Source organism: Euleptes europaea, chromosome 7 (genome assembly GCF_029931775.1).
Source record: "Euleptes europaea isolate rEulEur1 chromosome 7, rEulEur1.hap1, whole genome shotgun sequence".
Taxonomy (NCBI): domain Eukaryota; kingdom Metazoa; phylum Chordata; class Lepidosauria; order Squamata; family Sphaerodactylidae; genus Euleptes; species Euleptes europaea.
In genome coordinates, this window is record NC_079318.1 from 79,809,114 (window position 1) to 79,834,535 (window position 25,422).

The 25,422-nt window shown below is 46.8% G+C and overlaps 3 protein-coding genes across 4 annotated transcripts in view; 1 reads left to right on the forward strand and 2 right to left on the reverse strand.

Annotated features, from left to right (window-relative positions):
* The window catches only part of CCS (copper chaperone for superoxide dismutase), a 16,451-nt gene extending 14,845 nt beyond the window's left edge, over positions 1–1,606 (reverse strand). Inside the window, exon 1 of the mRNA XM_056852789.1 lies at positions 1,545–1,606. Coding sequence (XP_056708767.1) covers positions 1,545–1,586 — 42 coding nt within the window. The 5' untranslated portion in view covers positions 1,587–1,606. The remainder of the gene's footprint in view (positions 1–1,544) is intronic.
* Positions 1,607–1,924: 318 nt separating this feature from the next.
* CCDC87 (coiled-coil domain containing 87) lies at positions 1,925–4,580 on the forward strand. The gene has a single exon (XM_056853426.1). The coding sequence runs from the start codon at positions 1,925–1,927 to the stop codon at positions 4,538–4,540; it is 2,616 nt and encodes an 871-aa protein (XP_056709404.1). The 3' UTR covers positions 4,541–4,580.
* Positions 4,581–8,350: 3,770 nt separating this feature from the next.
* On the reverse strand, positions 8,351–18,444 carry LOC130480438 (RNA-binding protein 4B-like). 2 transcript variants are annotated; one of them, XM_056852964.1, is made up of 3 exons: positions 18,023–18,444; positions 12,055–12,724; positions 8,798–8,933 (listed from the first exon to the last, which is right to left on the reverse strand). In XM_056852964.1, the coding sequence occupies exons 1-2, from the start codon at positions 18,432–18,434 to the stop codon at positions 12,063–12,065; spliced, it is 1,074 nt and encodes a 357-aa protein (XP_056708942.1). In that variant the 5' UTR covers positions 18,435–18,444; the 3' UTR covers positions 8,798–8,933; positions 12,055–12,062. The 2 variants fall into 2 exon arrangements, with proteins under 2 accessions (XP_056708943.1, XP_056708942.1); XM_056852965.1 differs by lacking the exon at positions 12,055–12,724 and having other exon boundaries at positions 8,351–8,933.
* Positions 18,445–25,422: the final 6,978 nt, after the last annotated feature.

Below are 25,422 nucleotides of genomic sequence, written 5' to 3' on the forward strand. Positions count from 1 at the left end.
GGGTGAGCTGACTTCAGACTTGCATAGCCCTTAGAGTTCCCATGATCCATTTACGATGCAGAAGACATCATCCAGCTCTCTCAACATCTAACACATAACCAAAACTTAGAGAGCCTTTTGCTTAAGGAGAGTCTTGCACAATTAGATCAAGGTCCACCCAGCTGAGCATTCTTTAAAAGAATCACCACACCAGACTGTCCAGTGGTCGGGATTGTTGTTTCTCTTCTGCCCACTGTTATGCTAGCCCTTTGTTTAATTTCTTTCTCTCTCTCACACACACACAGGGGATTTTGCTGGTCAGCTCTGCTTTAGCAGTGCTACTTTCTTCCACATCCAGCAAGGACCGTAAAACCTACTGTCTGGGGCACAGCAGCGCCCAGTCAGCCCGAGTAAGAAAGAAGAGCTGGGGGCCCCAGCTTCAGGAGGCTGGCAAGGTGGAGCACAGCCCCTTCTTTCTTCCCAGCCTGCTCTTTGCTCTCCATTGGGGTGGGGGGGCATAGCTCTTCCCTAGAGCCTTTTTGGCCTCCCAGGTCAGGGTTGCCATCTCTGGGGCTGGGAAATACCTGGAGATTTTGGGGGTGGAGTCTGGGGGGGTGGGGTTTGAGGAGGGGCCTCAGCAGGGTACAGTGCCATAGACTCCACCCTCCAAAACAGCCATGTTCTCCAGGGGAAATGATCTCTGTCATCTGGAGATCAATTGTAATACCAGATCTCCAGGCCCTACCTGGAGGCTGGCAACTTTATCCCCACTAGCTAGCTACAAACATTCATCACCGATAAATAAACTCTACGGCCACCACAGCTCCCTTCTGCCTCCTTTGATTCCAACACACTCACATATTCGCCTTTCTCCACCTCTCAGTCCGCCTCCAGCCACAGCACTCCTGCCCTACAACCACTCCCGTATCCCTCCTCTTCTACCCCATGGGCCGTAAACTAGAGTGGTAAATATTTTCTGGTAGGGTATGAGCTTTCGTGAGCCACAGCTCACTTCTTCAGATACTGAAGAAGTGAGCTGTGGCTCACGAAAGCTCATACCTTACCAGAAAATATTTTTGTTAGTCTTTAAGGTGCTACTGGACTCTTGCCCTTTTCTACTACTGCAGACAGACTAACACGGCGACCCACTGGGAATTATCTAGAGTGGTAAATGGCATCGTTGTTGTTTGCTACAGAACTGAAAAGCACAGGACCTGCTTGATCAAGTCCCTCGTCCGCCTACAGGCTTTTCCCTCGATCGCACCGTCATTAGACGTCTCTCCCCGTTTCCTCACCAACAGAAAGGGCAACTTTTTTTGAGAAGGCTCTTGCGCGTTCGTTTATTTAAAGAAAATTATTATCCCCGTGCTCTTAACAGCTGCTCAGCAGACACAAATTCAACAACAGTAAGCCCCCAACCGATAAGGCCAAAGGGAGCTTCCCCTTCTGGATTTCTGCCTGCTGTGCGCCGGCCAGAAAGCCCAATGCCCAGGGGATGAATGTACAACTGTAGTGCCCTCTATAGTGGTAGTGGGTGGTGGGGGGGAGAGAGCGTCTTTTCTCACCCGACAGCTGATACCGCCACCCCCTCCAGAAGCGGCCTCCATTTCGCAACACCTTCCTTTTGCTAATGGGCAATGTTACCCGCCCGGACGCATTTGAACGTCACACACAACATTACCGGAAATCCGGTCTGAGTAATACTTTTGCTCGGCTTCTCTCTAGGGCTTTTATTCCTCCGGAAGGCGAGCCGGTTATGTTTCGCCCCACCCTCGCTTCCCAGGCGGGGCCGGGGAAATCGCTCCCTTCGGTCCATTGCACGGGACGGAAACAGCGTCACGCGCCGAGCGTTCCGCCCGGAAGCAAGCCGGCTCAGACCCGTGCCGTGCACCGTTGCTACGGCTACTGCTAGATACGTTGGTAAACGCTGCTTCCCTCCCCTGCTATGGCGGCTTCGCGTCCCCCTACAGACCGTGGGCTGTACGCCCTGGAGGACACGGAACAGGCTATCCAGAAGCTGCACGGCCAATACCAGCGTGTCCTGGCTCCATTGTCCCTCTTCCCTGCTACCCATCAGCGGCTGAGGGTCCCAGTTCTGAAAGAGACTTCCTCGTGTACTCCTTCTGCACAGAAGACCGTTGTGCCCCTCTCTCTGGCAGCCCTCACGCAGCTGGTTAAAGGGCGTATGGAGTTGGGGCCACACTGGGAGAACGTCTGCACCCGAGCACAGAGAGTCTTCCAGGAGATCATACTGGCTGAAGTGAAGCGCATCTGGAAGGATGTCCAGCATTCATTGTACGACCCAGCCTTCAGTCCGCAGATGAACCGGGAGATCTACCAGAACCTAGTGACCTACATTGGCTTGGTATGCCATCATCTCTTCCTTCACTATCTGTGGCTCATGGAAAATGGCCAAACCCTGGGTGTCTTCACTGACTGTGCCAACCTCACCCGCTTTTCTGCCCAACTCTCCTTGGACTGCTCCACCTTCCTCAAAGTGTCTGCGGTCCGGCATCGCTTGGTGATGGAAATGAAGACCCCGCAAAATCGCCAGCAGGAGCAGCCCAAGAGGAGCGCGTTCAGATGCACCTCACTTCACCCCTTGGGGTGCCGCTTGGGCTTCACTATTAGCTACTTCATCAAGCTCATTAGACCTCATGTGCCATCCCTGAGACAGAAGATAGCAAAAGATATAAAGGAATTGGAGGATTTACCTTCATTGGATTTAAGAAAATTAAAGCATTTACTGCCAGTGGCAAGGCTTGCCATTCCCATGGGACAAATGACATGTGCCGCAGTTACAACACCTTGTCCACCTATCCCTGGCCCAGGAGCTAAGGCAAAGCGAGCACGTGCTCGTCAGCCTGCTTCCCTTATCAAGAGGAGCAAGTCACTGCCCAACATGCGAGTCGGGCAGCTCCTAGCAGATGAACTTGGAATCCGTTTATTTATTCGTCCCCTCACCCCTGATCTGCCTATGCACTATGCAGAGCCAACAGAAGAAGACAGCGAACTTAAGGTGTCGACAAACCTAGCTGAGGACCTCCGGAGATTGGTGCAAGGTTCCATCCTGAAAAGCAGCCAACAGAGAACTGAAATGGATGAGGATTCAGAGCTTCCTCCCCTCATTAAAGCCTTGACGTTGCGCAAGTCTAATGAAGTCCGCTGCGAGCAGCTCCAGAGGATACTTTGTTCCCTGCAGCAGGAACAAATTAGCGAGAAGCAGCAGAGAGAGACTATAATTTCTGCTCCAGCCAGTCATCCTCAAGCTGCTACAGTGGATCTCGCAGTTCACAACAAGATGGTGGTAAAGGCAGCAGATTTACAAGTATCTGAAAGAACTTATCTTGAAACTGTGGCCATGGACAAGCACATAGCAATGTACAATCACCTTCTGGGGGAGATAGACATTGCTGCCATCAAAGCTTTAGATGCAAATCTTTATGCTGGGGAAGATGTCAAGAAGATATACATGGAACTGATGGATACCATCCCCAAAGACCACCAGAAGTTTGATGTAGGGCCCTTGATAGAACCCTCTGCAGCTGCCGTAGAACTATCTACCTGCTTTGCTTCTTCCACCCTGACTGGGAAAAGAAGTGAGCAGGTCATCAATGAAGAGCTGAGTAAAATCCTGCCGGCTGGACCATTCATCCTTGAGGAAGTAATAGACACAATCGCATCCCCAAACGTACCTTTCAAAAAGACCTTTTCCAAAAAACAGCGCGTATCTTGGCTCCAATGGTGGAAGGCAACCTTCAACACTGATGATTACCTGAAATATATCAGTACAAAGGACTCGGACTATTTACAAGTGATATTTCATTTGTATAACGACGACAGAGAAGAGGAGGAGGAGGAAGAGGGGCAACCCATATTAGATGAGCGTGAAAAAAAAATACAGGAGGAGGTAAAAAGAGAAGAGAGAAAGAAAGCTGAGAAGCTGCAGTCTGAGAAGGAAGAATACCAGTCTGGTGAATGGAACTTTAACACCATCTTGATGGGGGGTTTAGGAACTTTCATTGGCTATGATCACAAGCCCGAGGATCTCAAGGCCTTACAGAGGCGGCTAGAAAGGCTGTGGACAGTTCTACATTTCACTGAACGGGGGAGGCTCGATATGGCAATTAAATACAGTTCCAAAAGATATTACTTGCTGCTTCCAGACATGCTCAAGTCTTGGGAGATGGCAGCACAGTGTATCCAGGACCGGGAGATCTTGCTGACTGAACTGGAAAGCTTTGAGCAAACTGCCTCAGATCCAAACCGCTTCTTCAACAGGGGTACCAGATCCTCTGCGTTGCGAATGAAAGAATCCAGAACCAGGAGCCGCCTATACTCTGAGCTGTCCAAGTATGAGTCTAAGCTCTATGTCATCTTGAATCACATCAAAGAGACATTCAACGACACTGTGACCTTCAAGGGACGCCCATACTTGGAGAAGATGGAGTGGGACACAGTAGAGATGCTGTACTGGCTGCAACAGGAGCGGCGTGCTGGCAGCCTGAAGAAAGCAGTTCAGAGAGGTAGGCTGCAGTGGAAGCTCCCGCCTCTTACTTAGACTGCCATCATTGCCCAGTTTGTTGTCCCTCAGTGGTCCACCAAGAGACTGTTTCAGGACTTTTCTGCACATATGCCAAATTCATCCATAGATTTTCTACCAAGTTCTTCAGCTGGGTGAAAGGCTTTACCAGTAGCAGAACCTGGAGGCAGCCCCAAGCAATGTTAATGTAATAAAATTATTTTTAATCAAATACCAGCAATTAATCCATAATCTTTATTGTCACAGGGAGGGAACTCAAGGCAGCTTCTAGTGAGATTCAGAGGACAAGCTGTGTAGGAGGCAGAGGACGGACAACCAATCACAACAAACATGGAAATTGTCCATCTCAGTGTGTAATGCAAGAGCATAGCTTGCCTTTGCCTGGCTCACTCCACTTTTCAAAGGAATTCTAGGAGCTATGTGCAACAATTAGTGGGATCATACAAATGTTAGATTCCCGACGCATTTAACTTTAAACAAATTTATATCAGTTAATGTTTAAAGTAATGGCATTATCTTCTAAAGTTTCTATGGCTGTAATGGTCCACAGTCCGTACCAGGCCAGCTGAATCTCTACCACTCTAGGCTGCTATTGTATTTGCATAATCACACACTGGCAATGCCTTGCATACTACTGCAGGAAAATAGTCCCTATAAATTTGGAGAGAGGAGCTATGTGGGAAGGCTAACGCGGGAATACACTAGCATGTGTAAATTGCGGCATTACATCTGTCTTTATAAAACAAGTTTCTAGACCACAGGTCAGCAACTTTGACAGGACAGTTCAGGGCAGAGCTCAGGCTGCACCCTCCAGCTACAAAATAATTCCCAGTTATTGCCGTTATTACAGCTCCAACTCCCTCCACATCCTTTTGGTTTATCCTTTAGTGTTCGCAAAACATATATGGCATCTGAGTTTCAGGCCAAAGTGAGTGATCTCACAGGGATGGATGCCCCATCCATAGGGTGTAGGATTTATAAAAGTTGGAAGGGTCCATAGAGGCCATCTATTCTAACCCATGGTTCCCAAACCTTTTGGGCCATCACCTCCTTGGTTCCACAAATTCAACTACAATGCCCCCTAGGTAATCCCACCCCCCAGGGGGTGGTACTGCCCACTTTGGGAACCACTAGCCTAGAGCATCTGACAAGTGTTTGTCCAGCAGCTGTTTGAAGACTGGCAGCGAAGGGGAGCTCACCTTAGGCAGCCAATTCCACTACTGAACTTACTGTAAAAAAAAATATATTCCTAATGTCCAGCCAGTACCTTTCCACCTTTTATACCCATTATTGCAAGTCTTATCTTCTGCTGCCAAGAGGAACAGCTCCCTGCCCTCCTCTAAGTGACAGCCTTTTAAATACTTAGAGCAATCATGTTCCCCCTCAACCTTCTTTTCCAGTCCAAACATTATTTCTGTTTGTTACCCTGCTCTTCCCAGCCAAAGCCAGGCTCAGAGCGGCTCCCTCAGCCGTTCCCCCTAGGGCTTGGTCTCCAGGCCCCTGATCATCCTCGTCACTCTCCTCTGCACCCTCTATTCTGTCCACATCCTTTTAAAAGGGAGGCCTCCAGAACTGCACAGTACTCCAGAACTGAACGAAGCAGTGTACAACAGGACTATGGCATCTTGTGATTTGGATGTTTATGTTCGTTTGATAAAGCCCAAGACTACTTTAGCCTTTTTTGCCCCTGCATCACACTGACTGCTCATAATCAGCTTAGTCTACCCATACCTCTAGATCTTGTTCACATAGTGTTACCAAGAAGTGTATTTCCCCATCCAGTATGCATGCTTCTAATTTTTAACTCAGATGTAGAACTCTGCACTTGCCCTTGTTGAATTGCATCTTTACATCCCCTTTTCCAGTGTGTTCAGATCTCATTGGATTCTGTTTATCTTCCAGGGTATTCACTACTCCTCCAAATTTGGTGTAATCTGCAAATTTAATGCACCCCCTCCACCAGATCATTTATAAAAATACTGACAAGTACCAGACCCAGAACTGAGCTCTGTGACACCCCACTTCACACCTCCCACCAACCGGATGAAATGCCATTGACAACTACTCTTTGTGTGCAGTTCTCCAACCAGTTCTGTATTGACCTATCCTAGAGTCTAGCCTGCAGTGCTCCCACTTACCTATTTGAACATCCTGTCATACTGAAATTGAGGTAGACAACATCATCGGCATTCCCACGATCAAAGAAAAAAACAAGGTTGGTCGGACAGGACCTGTTAGGAACAAATCCATGCTGGCTTCCGTGAATCACCAGGTTGTCCTTAAGATGCTCACAGATGGACCTCTTTAAAATCTACTCCTGGGACAGAGGTCAGACTGACTGGCCTGTAGTTTCCTGGGTCATCCCTTCCCCCTTTCTTGAAGACTGAGAGAACAGTTGCCCTTGTGGTCCTCTGGTAATCTCCCAAAAAGAACCCAAACGGGGTTCACCCTCAGTCTTAAGTAATAATGTCAATGATAGTGAAAATGATAATGTGCCATCAAGTTGCAACTGACTCATGGCGACCCCAGGACGACAGGGTTTTCAAGGCACAAGACAAGTACAGGTGGTTTGCCATCGCCTGCTTCTGCAGTGACCCTGGACTTCCTTGGTGGGTCTCCTATCCAAGTACTAAGCAGGGCCAACCCTGCTTAGAGTGAAAAGGTTTTTAAGCTTCAGTCCCTTAACCAGGCTGCTCACACAGCTGTGAGCTGAGTTAGGAACTAGAGAACAACCTGGCCACTGAAGCAGCCCCAATTGTCAACATGGGAGTCCACCAGGAACAAACAGGAACCACTCCCAAGGGGATAGCTAACTGAATAATTACACAGTGGAAGTTACTCATGGAGCAGGTGCTGTACAACCAAACAGGGATGCTAGTGAGGGGAAAGTCCAGCCTGTACAAGCTGCTCACCATGTAATCAGCCTTATCCCCCTTCTTGGGGGCCACTACTACCCATGAGACCTAGACATGCACATGGATTTGTCATGCCAGGAGCCTAACAACTTTTGCTCCTCTTGGGGTCCAGAAGCCCAGGAAAATTATGACTGCCAAATAATTCTAGTACTTAGTTTCAACATGAAAGGGGAAGCTAGAGCAGAATGATTCTTCTCAACTGCGATCACCCATGTCTAAGGGGAGGAGTCCCACACAGAAAAGGAATGCCAACAACCTCCCCCCCCCCCCAGTATTTGTAAACTTAGTCTTAATCGTGTCTGGTTCAAGCATCAATGGACATTTTTACTCCTTTAACAACTCAAAAGGGACATACTTTCCCCCATTAACTATAAAGGCACTCTGGTGATATTTCGTAGGCCAAATGCCATTTGCCTGCAATCTAAGCACATTAAGGCAGAAAGGAAAGCAAAAACAGGGACACAACTACTCAGTGTAGGTGTTTCAATCTGACACTACCTAGATCTCTTACAATTCATTTCAGTTAATTTCTATGCAAGAACAGTAGCAGGCCTGAGCCTCCAACCTGAACAAATAATCCTAAAGACTTCTATTATCTCAAGGGAAACAAATGTCTCTCTGAGGCCTACTGAAAAGAGGCAGCTGAATGTGTTGGTACTTCACCTGATATCCCATTTACGAAGAAGGCGAAGTTCAAGGTGAAATTAAACTGCTCAGCCTTTCAGGTGAAAGGAAGCGAAATTTAACGGCCAACTCCAAATGGGACTGAACTTAAAAGCTAGCAGCGGAACTTTGACATACATAGTTGAACCTATTTCTCTTTCTCACACACACAGGGTGCTGATAAAACACTGAATAAGAGTCTGCAAAATGCTTAAGTTCTCCTCTTGGGTACATAAATTAAACACACAGATAACTGTTACAAGTGTTTTATTTTACTGCAGGGAAAAAAAAGAGTGTCAAATATCAAAGGACAAAAGTCACAGGTTAATATCAATATAAGAGGAGGATTCCACAGGAGGGGCCAAACGTAGGATAACACAAAGCATGACAATGACTTCTCATAGTAAAAAAGAGCTGATTATTGGTTTTCAAAAATAAGCCTATTCTGAGACGAGGGGGACAGCTACAAAATGAGCTGGGGGAGAGGACAGTGGCTCGAGCCAGGCTCTGGAAAGAAAAAGATCTCCCATTCTACCAGCACCACCCTGCCTGAGCTTGGAGAGCAGGTCCAGGCACGAGTCAAGGACCAGCGAAGACAGTCACCTCTCCAGACAGGAAGGTGCAGTTATAGCCAAAGTAACACCTCCCCCACTCCAAGCAACTCCCCGGAAAAGCAGAAACAAAAAAAGGTTATTTGTCACTAAGCTTCAAAGAGAGACAAAATGTCCATTAATGACATCATGCTAAACACAAATCATCACATCGTGAAGCCTGGTACTGTTTTGCCGCGGATGTACCACAGGAACCCGACATCCAGCCCTCAAATAGCCTACCTGAAAAATAAAAGACAGAATTCATTTGAAGGCTCAGATACATCTGAGAAAGACCTTTGAGAAAGCCCCCAAGCCACTGCATAGGAGATGTCAGCACAAAGATCTTAACTTCTAAGTATGGTGCACGTCCATCCACACTTGTGAAAGCTGAGAGGGGGTGCATTATGTGTATACAGCTGGTGAGAGAAGCAAATGTTACTTTGCACTATAATCTCTACTTCAATTTCAGGTGATTCCTAGAGCAGCACAAGAGCCCCCTGGCGCAGAGTGGTAAGCTGCAGTACTGCAGTCCAAGCTCTGCTCACGACCTGAGTTCAATCCTGACAGAAGTCGGTTTCAGGTAGCCGGCTCAAGGTTGAATAAGCCTTCCATCCTTCCGAGGTCAGGGGAAGGCACTGGCAAACCACCCAGTAAACAAAGTCTGCCTAATAAACGTCGGGATGTGACATCATCCCATGGGTCAGGAATGACCCGGTGCTTGCACAGGTGACCTTTACCTTTTACCTACAGTATCACACCAGCACAAGATAGCATGACGCTGTGAGTCTGTCCATGCAACATCAAGAAGACTGTCCCTGCACTCTAAACTCTCCCTACTCCTGGTGCTTGGCTCTTGTTTCCCACATCCAGGTTTTTTGGGTGTTTCCTAGTCCTGGCCTCAGTACTAGTGAGGTCATAACTCTGGCTCCCGCTCTTCTTGTCATGTGATTTCCTGTCACGTTTGCAATTCAGTTGGGTCTGGAACAGTTTAAGACCACTGCTCCACATCACAGTTACAGAACCATTTGAGCCACTGCCACATAATTCAAGAAGTATCCTGTTTCTTAGCTTCACGCCACAAGAAAATAGGAGCAGCTCAAAGGTATTCTTTTCCAGTTAAAAATTGGAATATTGGTTATTAAACACAGTGAGCATTTTGAGGCCACAACCTGCCCATTTATAGGAAGTCCTCAGGAAATTATTTCCATTAGATTATTTCTACATATCCTGAAAAGTAAGCAAATGGTTAAGAGGTTTCCCACACATTGCAACTGACAGAGGGAAAGTTTGTGGCAGCCACTTCAGATTTGGCCACACTACTTACGTTCATATTCACAACCAGTCTCTGAAGTGCAACAAGAGGCCAGTGACTGGCACTGCCTCCCTAGCACCCTGGACAGATGGTGTTTCCCAGCCCTCTTTTCCAAAACATCCGTAACTGAAGATGCCCAGGTACTGAACCTGAAATCTTCTACATGAAAACCATGAGCTTTGGTGCTGAGCTATGGCCCTTGTCAGCAGCAGTAGCCCTCTCATTGCCACCCTCCTAGTTGACTGTCCAGGGACCTACCTGGATCCATTCCCGCAAGCCCCTGAGGAGCCTCAGGCAATTCCACTACTCATCAGGGACAGTACAAGCCCCACAGCCAAGAAAGGGCAGCGCTTGCTGTCATTTCAGTAAGTTGCAGGCAAAAGAACACCTGATGGGACTTCAGAAGACAATCCAATGTGAATCGAAGAGCCTACAAAGCCCTTTGAACTATATACAATGCTGCCTGCTTGTTACCAGATGAATACCAAGTTCACATATATACTGACAGGAGCTATGGTAGGAAGCTCAGCCAAGATCATTTTTAGGACAGAAAATCTGGAATAATCAGGGAGATCCATGATTGAATCTCCATTCTGCCATGGAAGGTCACTGGGTGGCTCAGTCACTCTCTCTTAGACCCTAAGGATTGCTGTTGTGAAGAGAAATGGAGCAGGGAAGAATGATGCTGTAAAGTAACATTTGGACCTCAGTGAAGAGAAAAGTGGAGTATAAATATCCAAATAAAGAACACAGAAGAGAGCAGCTAAGTTGACTGCAGGGTTGGAGCATCTTCACTACAACAAATAAAATGTTTTGGGTAGGAGGTTTTATTCAATTCTAATTAATTTCTATCTTATATTTATTGTATTGTTGATGTTGTGAGCTGCCCTGAGCCTGGCCCTGGCCGGGAAAGGGTGGAATATAAATCAAATAAATAAATTAAAGGACCAATGGGGTACATGAGAGAAGTTTCTGAACTTATGAACAGTGTGATTATTTTTCACCATCTCTCATCATACTTGATGTTTAAATCGCCCTCTGGAATTAATTGGCAGTGACTTCGGGTTAAGACAAAGGAAAGCACTTCTTTGCACAGGAACCACTGATGTGGAATTGTTGCCACAAGACGTGGTTGTAGCCACCGACTTTAAAAGGAGATGGGAGAAATTCTTGGAGTTCCAGCCCGTAAGCCAAGACGGCTAACTGAAAATCTTAGTGAAACAAGGCACAGTATCACTGAGTGTATAGACACCAGCCAGGAATAGCTGTTGCCTTACTATCCTACTTAACAGCTTCCCAGGAACAGACAGCTGATGTCCACCACTCTGCAACTGACAGGACGGATCTCAACTTCATGCAGGATAGCAATGCTTATGTAATGAACAGAAAACTACACCTTAAACAGACTGCTCCCTTTGGAAATGCAGGGGTGTTTTGTGAATAAACAACCCAACAGTCTAAGGGCTCAGAGTCTGAGGCCCCCTCCTCTATGCTAAAGACCTTGCTTCTAATTTCACAGTGATATTACTCAAGGATTGAGTCTTGATAATCAGGGTAGCTGCTAGCATCTCAATCCCAGACTCCATTGTACATGCTTATGTCTGTATGAAGAGAGGCTGGCACAGGAGAACTGGCAGCCTTATAAACAAACAATAATGGGAAGAGCAACTAAAGGGGAAGCAAAAGCACTTGGAGAGGGGATGGTTACCAAGATTAGCTTAGGAATAGGACTTTAAGTATCTGGAAAGAGCCTAGTTTCCCAATGGGTAAAATCTCTGGAGTATCTGCTACCTAGGAACACAGGTTGTTCAAGCCTTCTTTCTTGCTTGACTAACACTGGTTGAGACCACACCTCTCACTAAGCAGCAAAGCTGACTCAAGATGTCCTATACCCTGTATCTCGGCTGCTGTTCACAGCTCCAACATCCAGTGCCCTGCAGATACCAGAAGGCCTTCAAGCACACAAAGCAGTCCACCTCCCCATCTCTCACCAGCCACACTAATACTCCATCCCCCACTTCCAAGCTACACGAGGAAAAACGCTCTCACCTCCAGAATCAAAACGCAGTGTACCGCAACCTTTCCGCGTACGCATCCCGCCCGAACCGCTGGACATCGTAGAGGGAGGATCGCGGGACGGGAGACAGTTGAACACGCTCGTATCCATACACGTCTCCAACGGTGGAAGCCGCAGCTGCCGAGCGACGCAGGGGACTTCTATCCCGGGTATAAAAGGAGGAAGACGCGGCTGCAGCAGCGGCAGCTACCGCTGCTGCAGTTCCCGAGGCAGGCAGCAAGGCCCTGTCGTAAGGGTCTAAGGTGGTAGAAAGGCGATTGGCCATGGCTGCGGCCGCTGTGGCTTGTGCTTGCGAGTACTGGGCGTACTGGGAATACTGGACCATGGTGTGCTCCGCATATGTGTCGTATGCAGAAGCCCCGTACGCGGCGGACCTCGCGCGGTACCGTTTATAGTAGTCCACCATTCCATAGGGGTCATCGTAATACATGGCCTCCCCATAGCCCGTGGGGTAGGGGGTGCGCACTGCTCCGTATTGCTCGCTATAAGTTTCGGTCAACTCGGGCACTTGCCCCGTGCGATCTACCGGGCACTCTTTAGACCAGTGACCCTCCTTCCCACACCGGTAGCAGCCACTCTTGTCTCCCATCCCGGGCGCAGTCCTGAGCCGGCTGGTGGACAACTGCACGCGCATTCGTTTGCCTTGAAGAAACAGACGCAAGAAGGGCAGCTATAAAGATTGGTTAAAAAACAGTTCAAAGCAAAAGCACAGCAGGTCAAGAATTAAAAAAGAAAAAGGGAACAACTAACCAGCCCGCCCCACCAAAGCTAACACCGTAAGAGCAAAGCAAACCATTTCTGGGCCCTGTTGTTCCCAGTAGTAGTAAGGGTGGTCTCCTATCTCTTCTGTATTTGAGTGGTCATTAAGTTGCTCGGGAAGCAAAATGGTCAACAGCAGGTGATTCCAGTAGCAGATTACTAGGAGTGGGACATAGCCACGTTCCTGCATGCTTAAGGTGGTTAAAGATTTCATTCAGCCCCTAAAGCTCTGATGCTAACTATTTACATGGGAAGTTTATTATCCTGCCAAAACTAGTCACGGAGGCTGATTTGCTGCATGGGGTGGGTTTTTTTTATCCCAGTGTGGTACTCAAAGCACCCACAACATTCCAAAAAAATTACAACTGAAACTATTTTGTAAACCTTGAAAGATTTCTGGTTGATAACACCACATCCTACAAGAACTGTAAAACTTGCACCAGGCTATATAAAACACTGCACTATTTGTGAGTCAATATTGAAATACAAGTCCCATGGCTTCCTTTTGAAATCCGTTTTAAGCCAAACACAATATGAAATGAACAACTTGGTTAGGGTTCCTAAAATACGTTACAATGCTTACTATTGGGATGTGAGTTTTGAGCTTGTATATTAGTAACCACTGAATAAAGTCCACGTGGCCAAAACGTGTCTGGTCTTTTGTGGTTTATTGTGTAGTTCATGTTTCATCAACTTTGTATGATATGCCTTTTTCTATCTCCACAAGACTTAGGCCTGCAGTTATTTTAATGAAGCCTATTTCTCAGGCCTGCTGTTGTTTTTTAATCATCAATCAGTGCACACTGAAAAAAATGTATTAATTTTATTTTCTATTTTTGCTGTTTTTAGCTTAACCTTTTAAACTTTACAGAGATTAAGACAACCTATGTTGACGGTTCTCAAATTAGCACAGAGGAACGTCTTTCAATCTCATCCCTCTCCCAGACCTCAATACTCTTGACCTACTTCTCTTTTCGCTCTCCAGTTCTCTCACAGATGAAGCCTAATGCAGTGACTCAAATACCTCTTCTGCTGAAAGAGATCTCACAGGATTTGGCTTCCTAAGCTGTGGAGATGCAGTCATTCCTTACTTATTGGCCCAGCTTCATCCTACCACAGAGACAAACAGATTTCACGCCTAACTGACGGAAACCTTTCAACACTGTATGAGCCCAACAACTAAATGGAAAACCACCAAGGCAGGGGCTGTACAGAAAGACATACGGATGGGTGAAGAGAAGACTGCAAATGCATCTCCAAAGGTCACATGCAGTGAAATCTGAAAAACCCACCCAGCCTCGGAGACAGCAGCCAAAATAATATGCTCCACATGTGAATTCCAAACACAAGAATGCCCGAGTTTTTCCAAGCTTCTGCATCTTTTGTCCACTATAGACTTTGCACTTCATTCTGTTGCTTGCAAGGATTAACATGTCATGCTTTTTGGGGTGACCCATCAGGGCAAGCAGACTGACCTATCTCCAGTCCCTCTTAGTATCCTCAGTCTAGGGACTCAGCAGCTAAAAACTTTTTATTTCAGCAAGTAGTTTTACATCCAGCAGATATGCCACATGCTTGAAACCCCCTGCATTTTTAGCCTCAAGCTTGCACCCTTCCACCCCTTTTACTCACCCTTTGCTGATCCTGTCCAGAAGCAGGGTAAGCTCAACAAACCCCACTGCTTTGACCAGATGACAGACAGGAAGACAACCTTCTTGAACACTAGGTTATCTAGGCATGGCTCAGAAGCTATCCTTGCTCTTGGGGACCAATCCTTGAGAACTCAAAGGGGAAGCAGGCTTTCAGCAGACAGTATCTGGTTCAGCCTCCCATTTTTTCCTCCCCACCCACATGCTTTCATCCAGTGGCTCAGGATGCACTGAAGATTCTGTAACCTAGAATAGAAGCTGGTACTGTTCAGATGACTTCTGGAACTCCCCCATTTGGTACTCCAGGAATTAAGCTGCATGATGGGTTCTTGTTTTGCACCATGGCTACTGGGCTGTAGTTCCTACATTCCTGTTATTCTTACTTCTCATTTTGCTAACAAAGTTTATCCTCCGCCATACTTTAACCCACACAGGAAGACCAGTTGCTATGCCTTTAAGAAGTACATAGAAGGTATGTCAGCAAGTGCTGCTTTTCTAATTCTTACAGGAAAAGCTGTACCTGCCAAAATTCCATCTTCTATACAGTCCACCTTTACGTCTGATCACCTGGTAGGTAGCAAATGGTGGATCAAATGCTCCATAAAATAGCCTGCAAGGAAGTTTCCTAACCTATGCTTGCCTGAAAAAAATACTTTGTTTTTCTTTAGGAGAGGGAGATTGCTGGCAGATGGATGCTTAAGGCAGCAGTCCTCAGTGGCCCATCACTTAGATCAGTGGTGGCGAACCTATGGCACGCGTGCCAGCAGGGGCACTCAGAGCCCTCTCTGTGGGCACGCGGGCCATTGCCCATGAGTTCATTACTAGAAAGCCAGAGGGACATGGGGCCAGGCTGCTCCCCTCCCCCTCTCCACACGCGCCTGAGGGCATTTCTTACATCACCCACCCCTCTGCCCAGCAGCCCAATGGGAGCACTTCCTCCCTCCCGTCACATGCGGCAGGGCGGCTCACATGTGGCGTGAGGGTGCGGCGCGGATGGCAGCCTGTTGAGTCTGTGGTGAAGGTGATTCCTGTGGTGGGGTTAGAGGGGAGCATAGCTCACAGCGTGGCATAGCTGGAGGGGAGCAGAGCGCTCGGGCCACAGTGGCGCCTCCCACCTTTCAGTGAAATCCCCTACTAAAAGAGGGCTTTGTGGCGCCTCCCACCTTTCAGTGAAATCCCCTACTAAAAGAGGGACACCCACTTCCCCAGCATGTAATTAACCTGTGGAACTCCTTGCCACAGGAAGGGGTGATGGCATCTAGTATTCAGGTTAAATTGCCGTGTTGGCACTATGCGATAAATAAGTGGGTTTTGGGTTGCAGTTTGGGCACTCGGTCTCTAAAAGGCTCGCCATCACTGACTTAGATGTACAGCCATCACTTTCTTTATCCACTTAATACAGTTCTCTACAAAAGCTCAAACACACAGAGACCGTTAAGTCCTGAAGGAGAGTTTTGTTTTCTTGCTGATACAGCTCAACAAACCTACTCTCTAGGAACCCAGCACTAACTGTTATTGGTCCAGCAAGAAGAGTTGGTTTTTATATACTGATTTTCTCTACCACTTAAGGAAGAATCAAACAAGCTTACAATCACCTTCCCTTCTCCTCCCCACAACAGACACCCTGTGAGGTAGGTGGGGCTGAGAGAGTGTGACTAGCCCAATGTCACCCAGCTGGCTTCATGTGTAGGAGTAGGGAAACAAATCCAGTTCACCAGATTAGACTCCGCCGCTCATGGGGAGGAATGGGGAATCAAACCCGTTTCTCCTGATCAGAGTTCACCGCTCTTAACCCCTACACCGAGCTGGCTCTCTGAGAAACATACTGCTGGAATAGAGAAATATACCCAGAGTATGAAGTAACAGCAGCCAGATATTGGCTATGAAGCATCGTTATCCCATATCTCAAGAGCATTCAACTCTCTGTATCCCAGAAATGACACCCCCACAAACACACATCAGTGCTGCCTAGCGCACTTACCAAAAGCAATTTGCTTGAGAGACCGAAACTAGCGAGTATGCACTCAGCCTAAACTTACCTGTTCTAAGATGCTCACCAATGGAGAAACAGGAAAAGGGTTGGCTTGAGTTATTGGCAGAAGAGATTATGATCCACTTTAGTTTTCAATCCATCACAACAAACTCAGGCCCCTCCCTCTCCATTAGCCAACACTCCATCCACCCTCCAGTTCGTATGATTTACAGTTCAGACAGTATCTAATTCCCCTACATGATCATCTTTAAAAATACCTGCCCATGTAAAATGCTGTTTCTTACCCACTATCTTGGCATACATTGCATTCTAACCATCAACACAAGCTATTGTGCAGCTTGTTAGAAATGACTCTTAAATTTTTGGTGCTGAGCCTCCTTCAAGAGACTGCCACAAAATTTCACACTGAGGTTATCAATTGTGGTCAAAACTGAACGGAGGAAAGGTTCATTTTCTTAGAACATTTTGCCAATAAGTTAAAAATTAGCTCCTCCCTGCCTAAGTTGCCTCTAGCCACTGGCGGACATGGATGTACAAGACATTCGAAACACTTAATGATAAACTGTCAGCAGAGAGAATTTTAACCATGCAAATTTTGCAAGAAAAGTAAAAGGTCACATTCACTAAAAAACCTCTCATAGGGCCTTAGGGTGGGTGAAATTCTGGTAGTAAATGTATGCGGGAGGAGAGTCAATCACAGCAAATGAAGGCTGAAAAGCCAATTGGGAAAAGGTACATATACTGAGCCCAGAATCCGGGTGGCTGATGGGATGAGGGAAAGGTAAGTCTTGACCCACAGGTCAAGAAACACATACCTGAGTGAAGGTTAGGAAGCAGTGGCAGAGGAATAAAAAGGAACTTCCTGTTTCTGGGAAAGGACCAGCAAAGGTATTTTGGGAGAAAGGGCTTGTTGCTAAGATGTTTGCCTGAGTTACAGGCAAAAAGGAAAGCAGCAACAACTGAGAACAAGTAGATGGAGACTCCTGAACCTAAGCATTTCCTTCCTCACTGCTGTGCCAAACTGGGTGCAAAGAAAACTTAATGGCTTTTCCGAACAGCTTGTATTTTTTTTTGTGGTCTCTTAAAAAAAACTGCTTAGGTTATCTTTACAGTAGTGCTCAGCTGACAATTTATCTCTGATGACATCTTTTAAGTCTTGGCAGCTCTTAAAGTTGTTGTACTTCACAATTACCGGTATGTTCCAAACTATCATGGCTGTAAGTCTATAGTCCTGAATTTCTGACAAATTGTATTAAAGCAGACTTTATCACAGTAGGAGCTTTCCTTTATCGAAGTCTAAGTTCTCGTTGTGGGGAAAACTGCCCTTTCCAAAATTCTAAAATTTCTTTTTTGAAGTTATAAGCATAATCAATCAAATAACTGGTTAGAAGCTAGCCTAATCAAATATTAAAATATAGCAAGTGGGATAACCCTCTAAGATTCCTGCTGAAAAGACTGACATATCTGGCTGCCTCACTGAAGCAAGTAGCAAACGACACAGCCTTATGCATCCGACTGTTAGCCAGACCCCTATCCCACCTTGAAACTCTGTGTTGTCAAGACCCCTGATGGCCTCAACAGCATCCTCTGCTCGCTCCATGTGCACAAAGGCATAATCCTTGACAATGTCGCACTCAAGCACGGGGCCATACTCCTCAAACTTGGTACGCAGCTCCAGATTGGTGCAAGAGGTACTAATGTTGCCTACATGAAGCTTAGTGGAGGCTTTGCTCTTGTTCTTACTGGCCTCCACATTGATGCAGACCCCATGCAACTTGAAGTGGTGCAGGTTGCGGATGGCATCCTCAGCAGCTGTCTTGTCCTCAATATGCACAAAGCCGTAGTTCTTGATAATGTCGCACTCCAGGACCCGTCCGTACTGCTCAAAAAGGGAACGAATCTCTTGCTCTGTGGCCTCCCGGGGAAGGTTGCCTATAAAGAGTTTCACCATGATGGCGGTCAGAGCTTGGGGGAGGGGGGAGAGAGAGAAGAGTTAAACTACATTTTTATGAAGAACAAAAAACACATTATGAAGTAACACAAGCAGCACACTTCTACAAATAAATAAATAAATGTTTTCATATTAGTGCTTCAGTTAAAAGAAGCAGCCCAAACCTCCTCATTGGCTCTCCATGAAGATAAAACAAAAGTCCAATGGCACCTTAAAGACTAACATTTGTTTCCATACCAGCTTTCTTTTATCAGTGCTCACTTCTTCAGATATGTGGAAAGGAAGAATTCAGGCCTCTCAATAACCTTCTGTAGAAATACAAAACTTACTGTATAATTTCACTTCAGAATGTTTAGTTGTGCCAGAAGCTTTGGCCACTCTACAGTATTCAGTGGTGGTAGATAATTTCATTTATTAAAAAACTGCTTTCTACACTGGCTCTAGTACTCAACCAAACTGACCTTTTAAAGCAATAATGAAACTTTTTTGCAATTAGGAAGAAGTTAGGTTACCAAGAAAGGTTAGCATTTTGTTGTTGTGAGGAAAACCAGGATTATATCATATTGATTTATATAAACCAGGGGTGGGGAACATCAAGCCCAGGGGGCGTAAAAGGCCCACAAAATCATTTGGTCTGGCCCTTTGTGGGTCCTGGAAGATCTTTAGCTCAGAGGGATCTAAGACTGGCGGTCCACCCTCTCCTGCGGACAGGAAAAGCCTCTATTCAAGGCGGATGTGAGTTTGTTTTGCCGAGAAAAGGAACCTTTCCCCCCCTTGCAGAAGAGTCATTAGTTATAGAGCTGCTAGGACCGCCCAAGAAACCGTGCCAACCCTTTCTCACCCAGGCCGTGGAGAAATGTATTCCCTCTGTACTACAAGAGGGCTGGGGGCGGAAATGGCGACAATTAAGGAGTTAAAGGGGGCAGGGGCAGAATGCGCAAGAGTTCTTAGACATTGTGCCCTCATTTCATCCCTGCAGGCGGAGGTAGGAGCCAGCTGTAGAATCCGGCCCCAACCACGTGGAACAGGAGCAACTCCGGTGTATGGCTGGATGGCTATGCCCAGCTGATGCAACAGACCATCCCATGCCACCAGGTGGGCGAGTGTGCCACTGGTTGGATGCCTGCCTGCTTGCCCACGTGAGGTGGGGGTGTCATCTGGGGCAGCTGCCTGCTTGGGGCTTGGTCGGCTAACTTTTAAGTTCATAATTTTGTGTGGCCCACGAATGATGTTATAAATATCCAAATGGCCCTTGGTGGAAAAAAGGTTCCCCACCCCTGATATAAACCAACACTTTTGTCATACCTTTAATAAAACTGAGAAACTGTAAACAGATCAGGATAGGGTTCTATGGTAACCCTGAAGGCTAAAAAATAAGTTTGGCTTTAGAGCAAAAGTTTTTTTGAGGCCTGTTATAACCTTGAACTGATATCAGTTAATTTCCTTAAACTCCAGAATCCTTTTTCCCAACTATTTGTACTTCCACCTCATTACTTTGTTTAGCCATACTCCAAGGGAGACTGGAATCTGACCTCTCTCATTATCCATTACCTGTAATGATTCCATTTTAGGTCCTTACACAGAGAATTACACCTGAAAGATTAATGATAGGATTTACATCAAATCTCTCCCTCTGCCTCAACTTCTTGTTTCCCCTATAAATAGTTCCAAAACGATTTCCTTTCCACATATTTAAAGAAGTGAGGTCTGACTCATGAAAACACATACTGAAATTTTTTTTTTAGCCTTTCACGTACCATCTCGTCAGATCTCAGAAGCTAAACAGGGTCAGCCCTGGTTAGTATTTGGATGGGAGAGCACCAAGGAATACCAGGGTTGCTGCGCAGAGGAACGCACTGGCAAACCACCTGTTAGTCTCTTGCCATGAAAACCCCAAAAGGGGTCACCATAAGTCGGCTGCGACTTGACGGCACTTTACACACACACACACACACACACAACAGACTAACATGTCTACCCCTCTACAATTCTAAAGGAAAATGCCAGAAGTACATAACTCCACTCCCTTCCTATAACCATAACCTCAATGCTTTACTCGCTCCCCCTTCTAAACATACACACACACAAATCGCACCCTAATCATAAGGATTGGCATTTTATTCTTTACTGGCCCAACTCTCAGCCTCTTGATCTGAAACTGAGAAATTTAACAAATTACCCCCCACACACACACACACACACTAGGATTGCCAACCTCCAGGTACTAGCTGGAGATCTCCTGCTATTACAACTGATCTCCAGCCAATAGAGATCAGTTCAATTGGAGGAAACGGCCGTTTTGGCAATTGGACTCTATGGCATTGAAGCCCCTCCCCAACCCCGCCCTCCTCAGGCTCCGCCCCAAAAACCTCCCGCCGATGGCGAAGAGGGACCTGGCAACCCAATCCCCCCACATATACACCCCATGTCTATAACGGGAAAAACGTAATCTGCAGCATTTCAACGCCACAGATCATCTACAGTGGAGTCTCTACGCAGAGTCAGCCCCAAGACTACAAAAGCATCTCGCAGAAGACTCTTTAATGGGGCCTCGGAGAAACGAGGACCAATTAAAGGCAGGCGTGCTTCCTCTCCGCCCCGCCAACTGCAGCCGGCGGATTAAGCGGCATCGGCAGCCCATCACGAATTCTCGTTTCTCTCTCGCGGTGGAACGGAGTTTCCAAGCGCCTGGCAGACAGAGGCCTCTGCTAGAGCTGACGACGCCGTAGAAACATTACCACTGGCAACATGGGACCCTATGAGGAGGCCCCAGGCAGGCACACCACTAGGCCCCGCTCCCGTTTGAAGGGCTGAGCTCGCCCACCCAGCCTTTCTTCGTCGGCCCCTGCCCTTTTAAGAGGCCCCGAAAAGCGGGCATCAAGCACAGCTTAACTCACACCCCGAACATCCCAAAGTTAGAAAATGGCACCCTAAATCAGTCACTCACCGCCCAGCCCCCTCTCCGTAGCAGCCAACGACACAAAATGGCGGCACGAGCAACTGAAAAGGTTCTCCGCCTCCCCCGAGACTCTCGACCCGCCCCAACGTCAGACCGCTGCCTCCTAATTGGCTCTAAAGAGGCCGCGCCGCCCGTTGAATAGGTACGTATAGCCAATCGGAACGCGCTTTACAGTAAGAGGAAGGTCGGTCTAGCGTAGTTAAGAGAGGAGCGAAGGGAGGGGTGGGATTCTCGCCAATGGGGTTGAAGCTCTTGCCCTCTGGTCTCCGCCGATTTAGACTAACCCCGCCTCTTTCTGTTTTGTCAACGACCCCTCCATAGTGAGGTTCGGAAAATAGACTGTTTGAGCGGGCGAAGATGATGTTTGAAGCACAATAGGCCGTTCCACGTGCAGGGGTGGGGGGTACATTTTTAAAATCCTTATAAATAAAACAGTACACCTGAGTCTCCAGAAACAGTGGGGAAGATCCTGGGACACTGTCTTAAGGGCTCTGGTTGCCATCCTCCAAGGTGAGGGCAGGAGATCTCCTGGAATTACAACGTCCACACCACAGAGATCGCTCCTTTATTATTTATTTATTTAAAACACGCCTGCTGCTGCTGTAGAAAATGGCTGCTTTGGAAGGTGGACCGCATGGCTAGCGTTGCCAGCCTCCAGGTGGTGGCTGGAGATCTGCCATTACAGCTGATGGCCAGACGGCAAAGATCAGTTCACTTGGAGAAAATGGCCGCTTTGACAATTGGACTCTATGGCATTGAAGTCCCTCCCCTCTCCAAACCCTGCCCTCTGCAGGCCCCACCCCCAACATCTCCAGGTATTTCCCACCCTGAAGCTGGCAACCCTGCATGGCATTATACCCAACCGAGGTCCCTCCCTTCCCTAAACCCTGCCCTTCCAGGATCTGCCCCCAAATCTCCAGGTGTTTTTGAACCCACAGTTGGCGACCCTACTTAACACTATGGTTGCCAACGTTCAAGTAAGGCCTGGAGAGCTCCTGGAATTACAATTGATGGGGACAAGGAAAACAATTGCTGCTGTACTGAGTCTGCAGCCGTGGCAGCAATGGGGAAACAGCACAAGTCTCTCCCTCTGCAGAAAACATAAATGTTTACCTGTTTTGTACTGACTTTTTACTATGTTTGTGTTTATAACTTGTTGGATACCTATATCTGTGTCCTGCAGCTTTTGTTGTTTTGTTAGCTGTCTTGAGTTTGCAAAGGTGGGGTTAGTAAGTAAATAAATGCATAATTTAAACATAAGACTTACCCAAGTAACACAAAAGAGTGTGCTTCTAATTTCTCCAGAAATTTTCAGCAGGGTGGATGTTAAAAAAACCATGATAGAAGACTGTTTCAGACCTTAAAGAAAAGAGGGTACAACTGACCCTCGCTGACTCAGTTAAGAATCTGGAGGATAGCATCCTACCTTGATCAGACCAATCTGATCCATGCCAGGGCAACCTCTTGTCCAGACTATTGTAATGCACTCTACATGAGTCTGCCCTTGAAGACTACTCAGAAACTCCGCCTTGATGCTCTGGGACCCCCATTTCAATCCCTGCACACATACACATTTTAGCATGGGCCTAGCAATAAAAAATGGAGTCTGGCTCAAACTGGTATCAAAATGACAGCGAGTCACGCTGAGGGTGTGCAAGGAATGTGAAGACAGCTCCTCCATTAATCATGCAAAAACCTATCTCAGATGGGAGTCAACTGAGGGGCCATTTCTCCCAAGGACCTAAGATGTCCCCTTCCTGATAATTTGGACTTCATGAAGGACCCAAATAATCAAGACAATGAGCAACCAGCCAGCCCCAACTATTTTCTCTTTAGCTTAAGGACTTGACAGGAAGATCTCCCCCCACCTTTCTATCATGTAAAATACCCAGCCATCAAGAAACACTTCTTGATACTTTTACCTTTAATGCAAAAGAAGAAAACTTCCTTTCTATAGCACCTCTATTTTTATTTACCTGATTTAACTTGGTTCTCTTTCTGTTAATTCAGTAAATTAATTTTCTTGTTTAAGAAGCGTATTCTCCTTCATCTTTTGTGGGTGTTGGTCTCTATCTCGACATAGGGCTAAGATCTCTGTGCCCTAACCTGGATAGTCCCAGGCTAGACTGATTTCTCAGATCTCAGAAGCTAAGCAGGGTCCTAGTATTCCAAGGTCGTGAGGTGGAGGGAGGCAATGGCAAACCACCTCTGAACATCTCTTGCCTTGGAAACTCTACCGGGTCACCATAAGTCAGCTGTGGCCTGACAGCAAAAAAAAAAAAAAAAAGATCTTGGTAATTAATACCCCATAACACGTTTCCTCCTTGTTAGCAGAAGGATGCTTTTGCTAGCTACAAGGGCTGCATGTGTACTAGTGATTTGTGTAACAACCTGGTATAGAATACCACAGCTCAATTACTATCAGGTGCTGCTGCTATAACTATATTGGTTATCAATTAGTTTCTGGATACAGTTCAAGTTAATGGTTATCACCTACAAAGTCCTTCATAGCCTACAACCTGCATATTTGTGGGAGTGTGTATTCTGATATGCTCTGCCAAATCACTTCCATTCGTCAGAGCAAAGCCCTCTGAATGTGAATGGCTGCCATATCCAAGCATTCTCTGCTGTGGCTCCCACCTGGTGGAGTGGCCTGCATCACAAGGTCAGGAAGGGTCTCCTGCTCCTATCATTCTGCAGAATGTAAGACAGAAATGTTCAGGAGAACATTTGTATTATGCTGGGTTTTATTAGCATTCTATATCTAATGATGAACCTGGGCCCCATGTGGATAGACAGACCCAGAGAATGGGCCCAGGTTCAAATAGGGGGACCTCCAGGTTTGCAGAAAAATGTGCATGGGGAGGAACCACAATAGATGAAGGGTTAAATCCCCCCTCCAAGAGAAACATAATGGGAGTGTCCCTTTCAGGATGGTTGTGGGGTGGATGGAAGAACTGGAGCTGCCACATAAGCCTGGCTGGCAAGAGTGCTGAGGCAGGGGAGAGGCAGAGAGGAGAATGGGAGCCTCCACATTAGCTAGGCAGGGAGAGGTGGTGATGGCACTGTGGGTGGGCAGAGGAGAGGATGAGGGGTGAGTTGGAGTTGCTCTTTGCCCTGTGAATCTGGCATCCATTGGCAGGGGCTCTGCAGGCAGGTCTGACCAGTGAGTGAGTGGCCTGGTGAGCGTGGGGCATACAAAAAAAGGTGGCAATCCCTCCTGTAAGTCTTCAAGGTCCCTGCTTGTCCTCTAGTTGTGTAGTCCAGAGGGTGACCTTCTGTGGCTCAGAGGTAAAGCCTCTGCTTGGCATGCAGAAGGTCCCAGGTTTAATCCCCGGCATCTCCAGTTAAAGGGACTAGGCGGGTAGGTGATGTGAAAGACCTCTGCCTGAGACCCTGGATAGCCGCTGCTGGTCTGAGTCGACAATACTTTGATGGACCCAGGGTCTGATTCAGTACAGGGCTGCTTCATGTGTTCATGTGTTCATTTAAACCATACTGCTGTATGTAAGATAACATTTCTCTGTACTGTTCTCCAATCTTGTATTGGTGTTTTATTGTTTGTGACACTGTATTCTACAATCTTGTTGGTTTTATGTACTGCACTGTTCTTACCCTTTTTAGTTGTAATCTGCCTTGAGTCTCAGAGAAAGGCAGACTGTGAAGAATAAATAATAAACATCTGTTACATTTCATCCCATCCTTCTTCCAGCAAGAACAGCATGGCACACATGGTTCTCCTCTCCTTTTATCTCCACAACAGCCCTGCAAAGTAGGATTGGCTGACAGAAAGACTGCCAGGTCACCTACCAAACTTAATGGACGAGTGGAGATTTGAACCTGGGTCTCTCCACTCTCAATCCAGCACCCTAAATACTATACTATCCAGCCTGATGAAGGCAAAGTTTGCACACTACTTTATGTCATTTTGGTTGGTCTTAATAAAGAAGGAATTACATGGCTTTTGTTCACGGAGAAGTGAAAGTTTAGATGGAAGAACGGGCTGGGTGGAGGAGAACTGATCAGTGG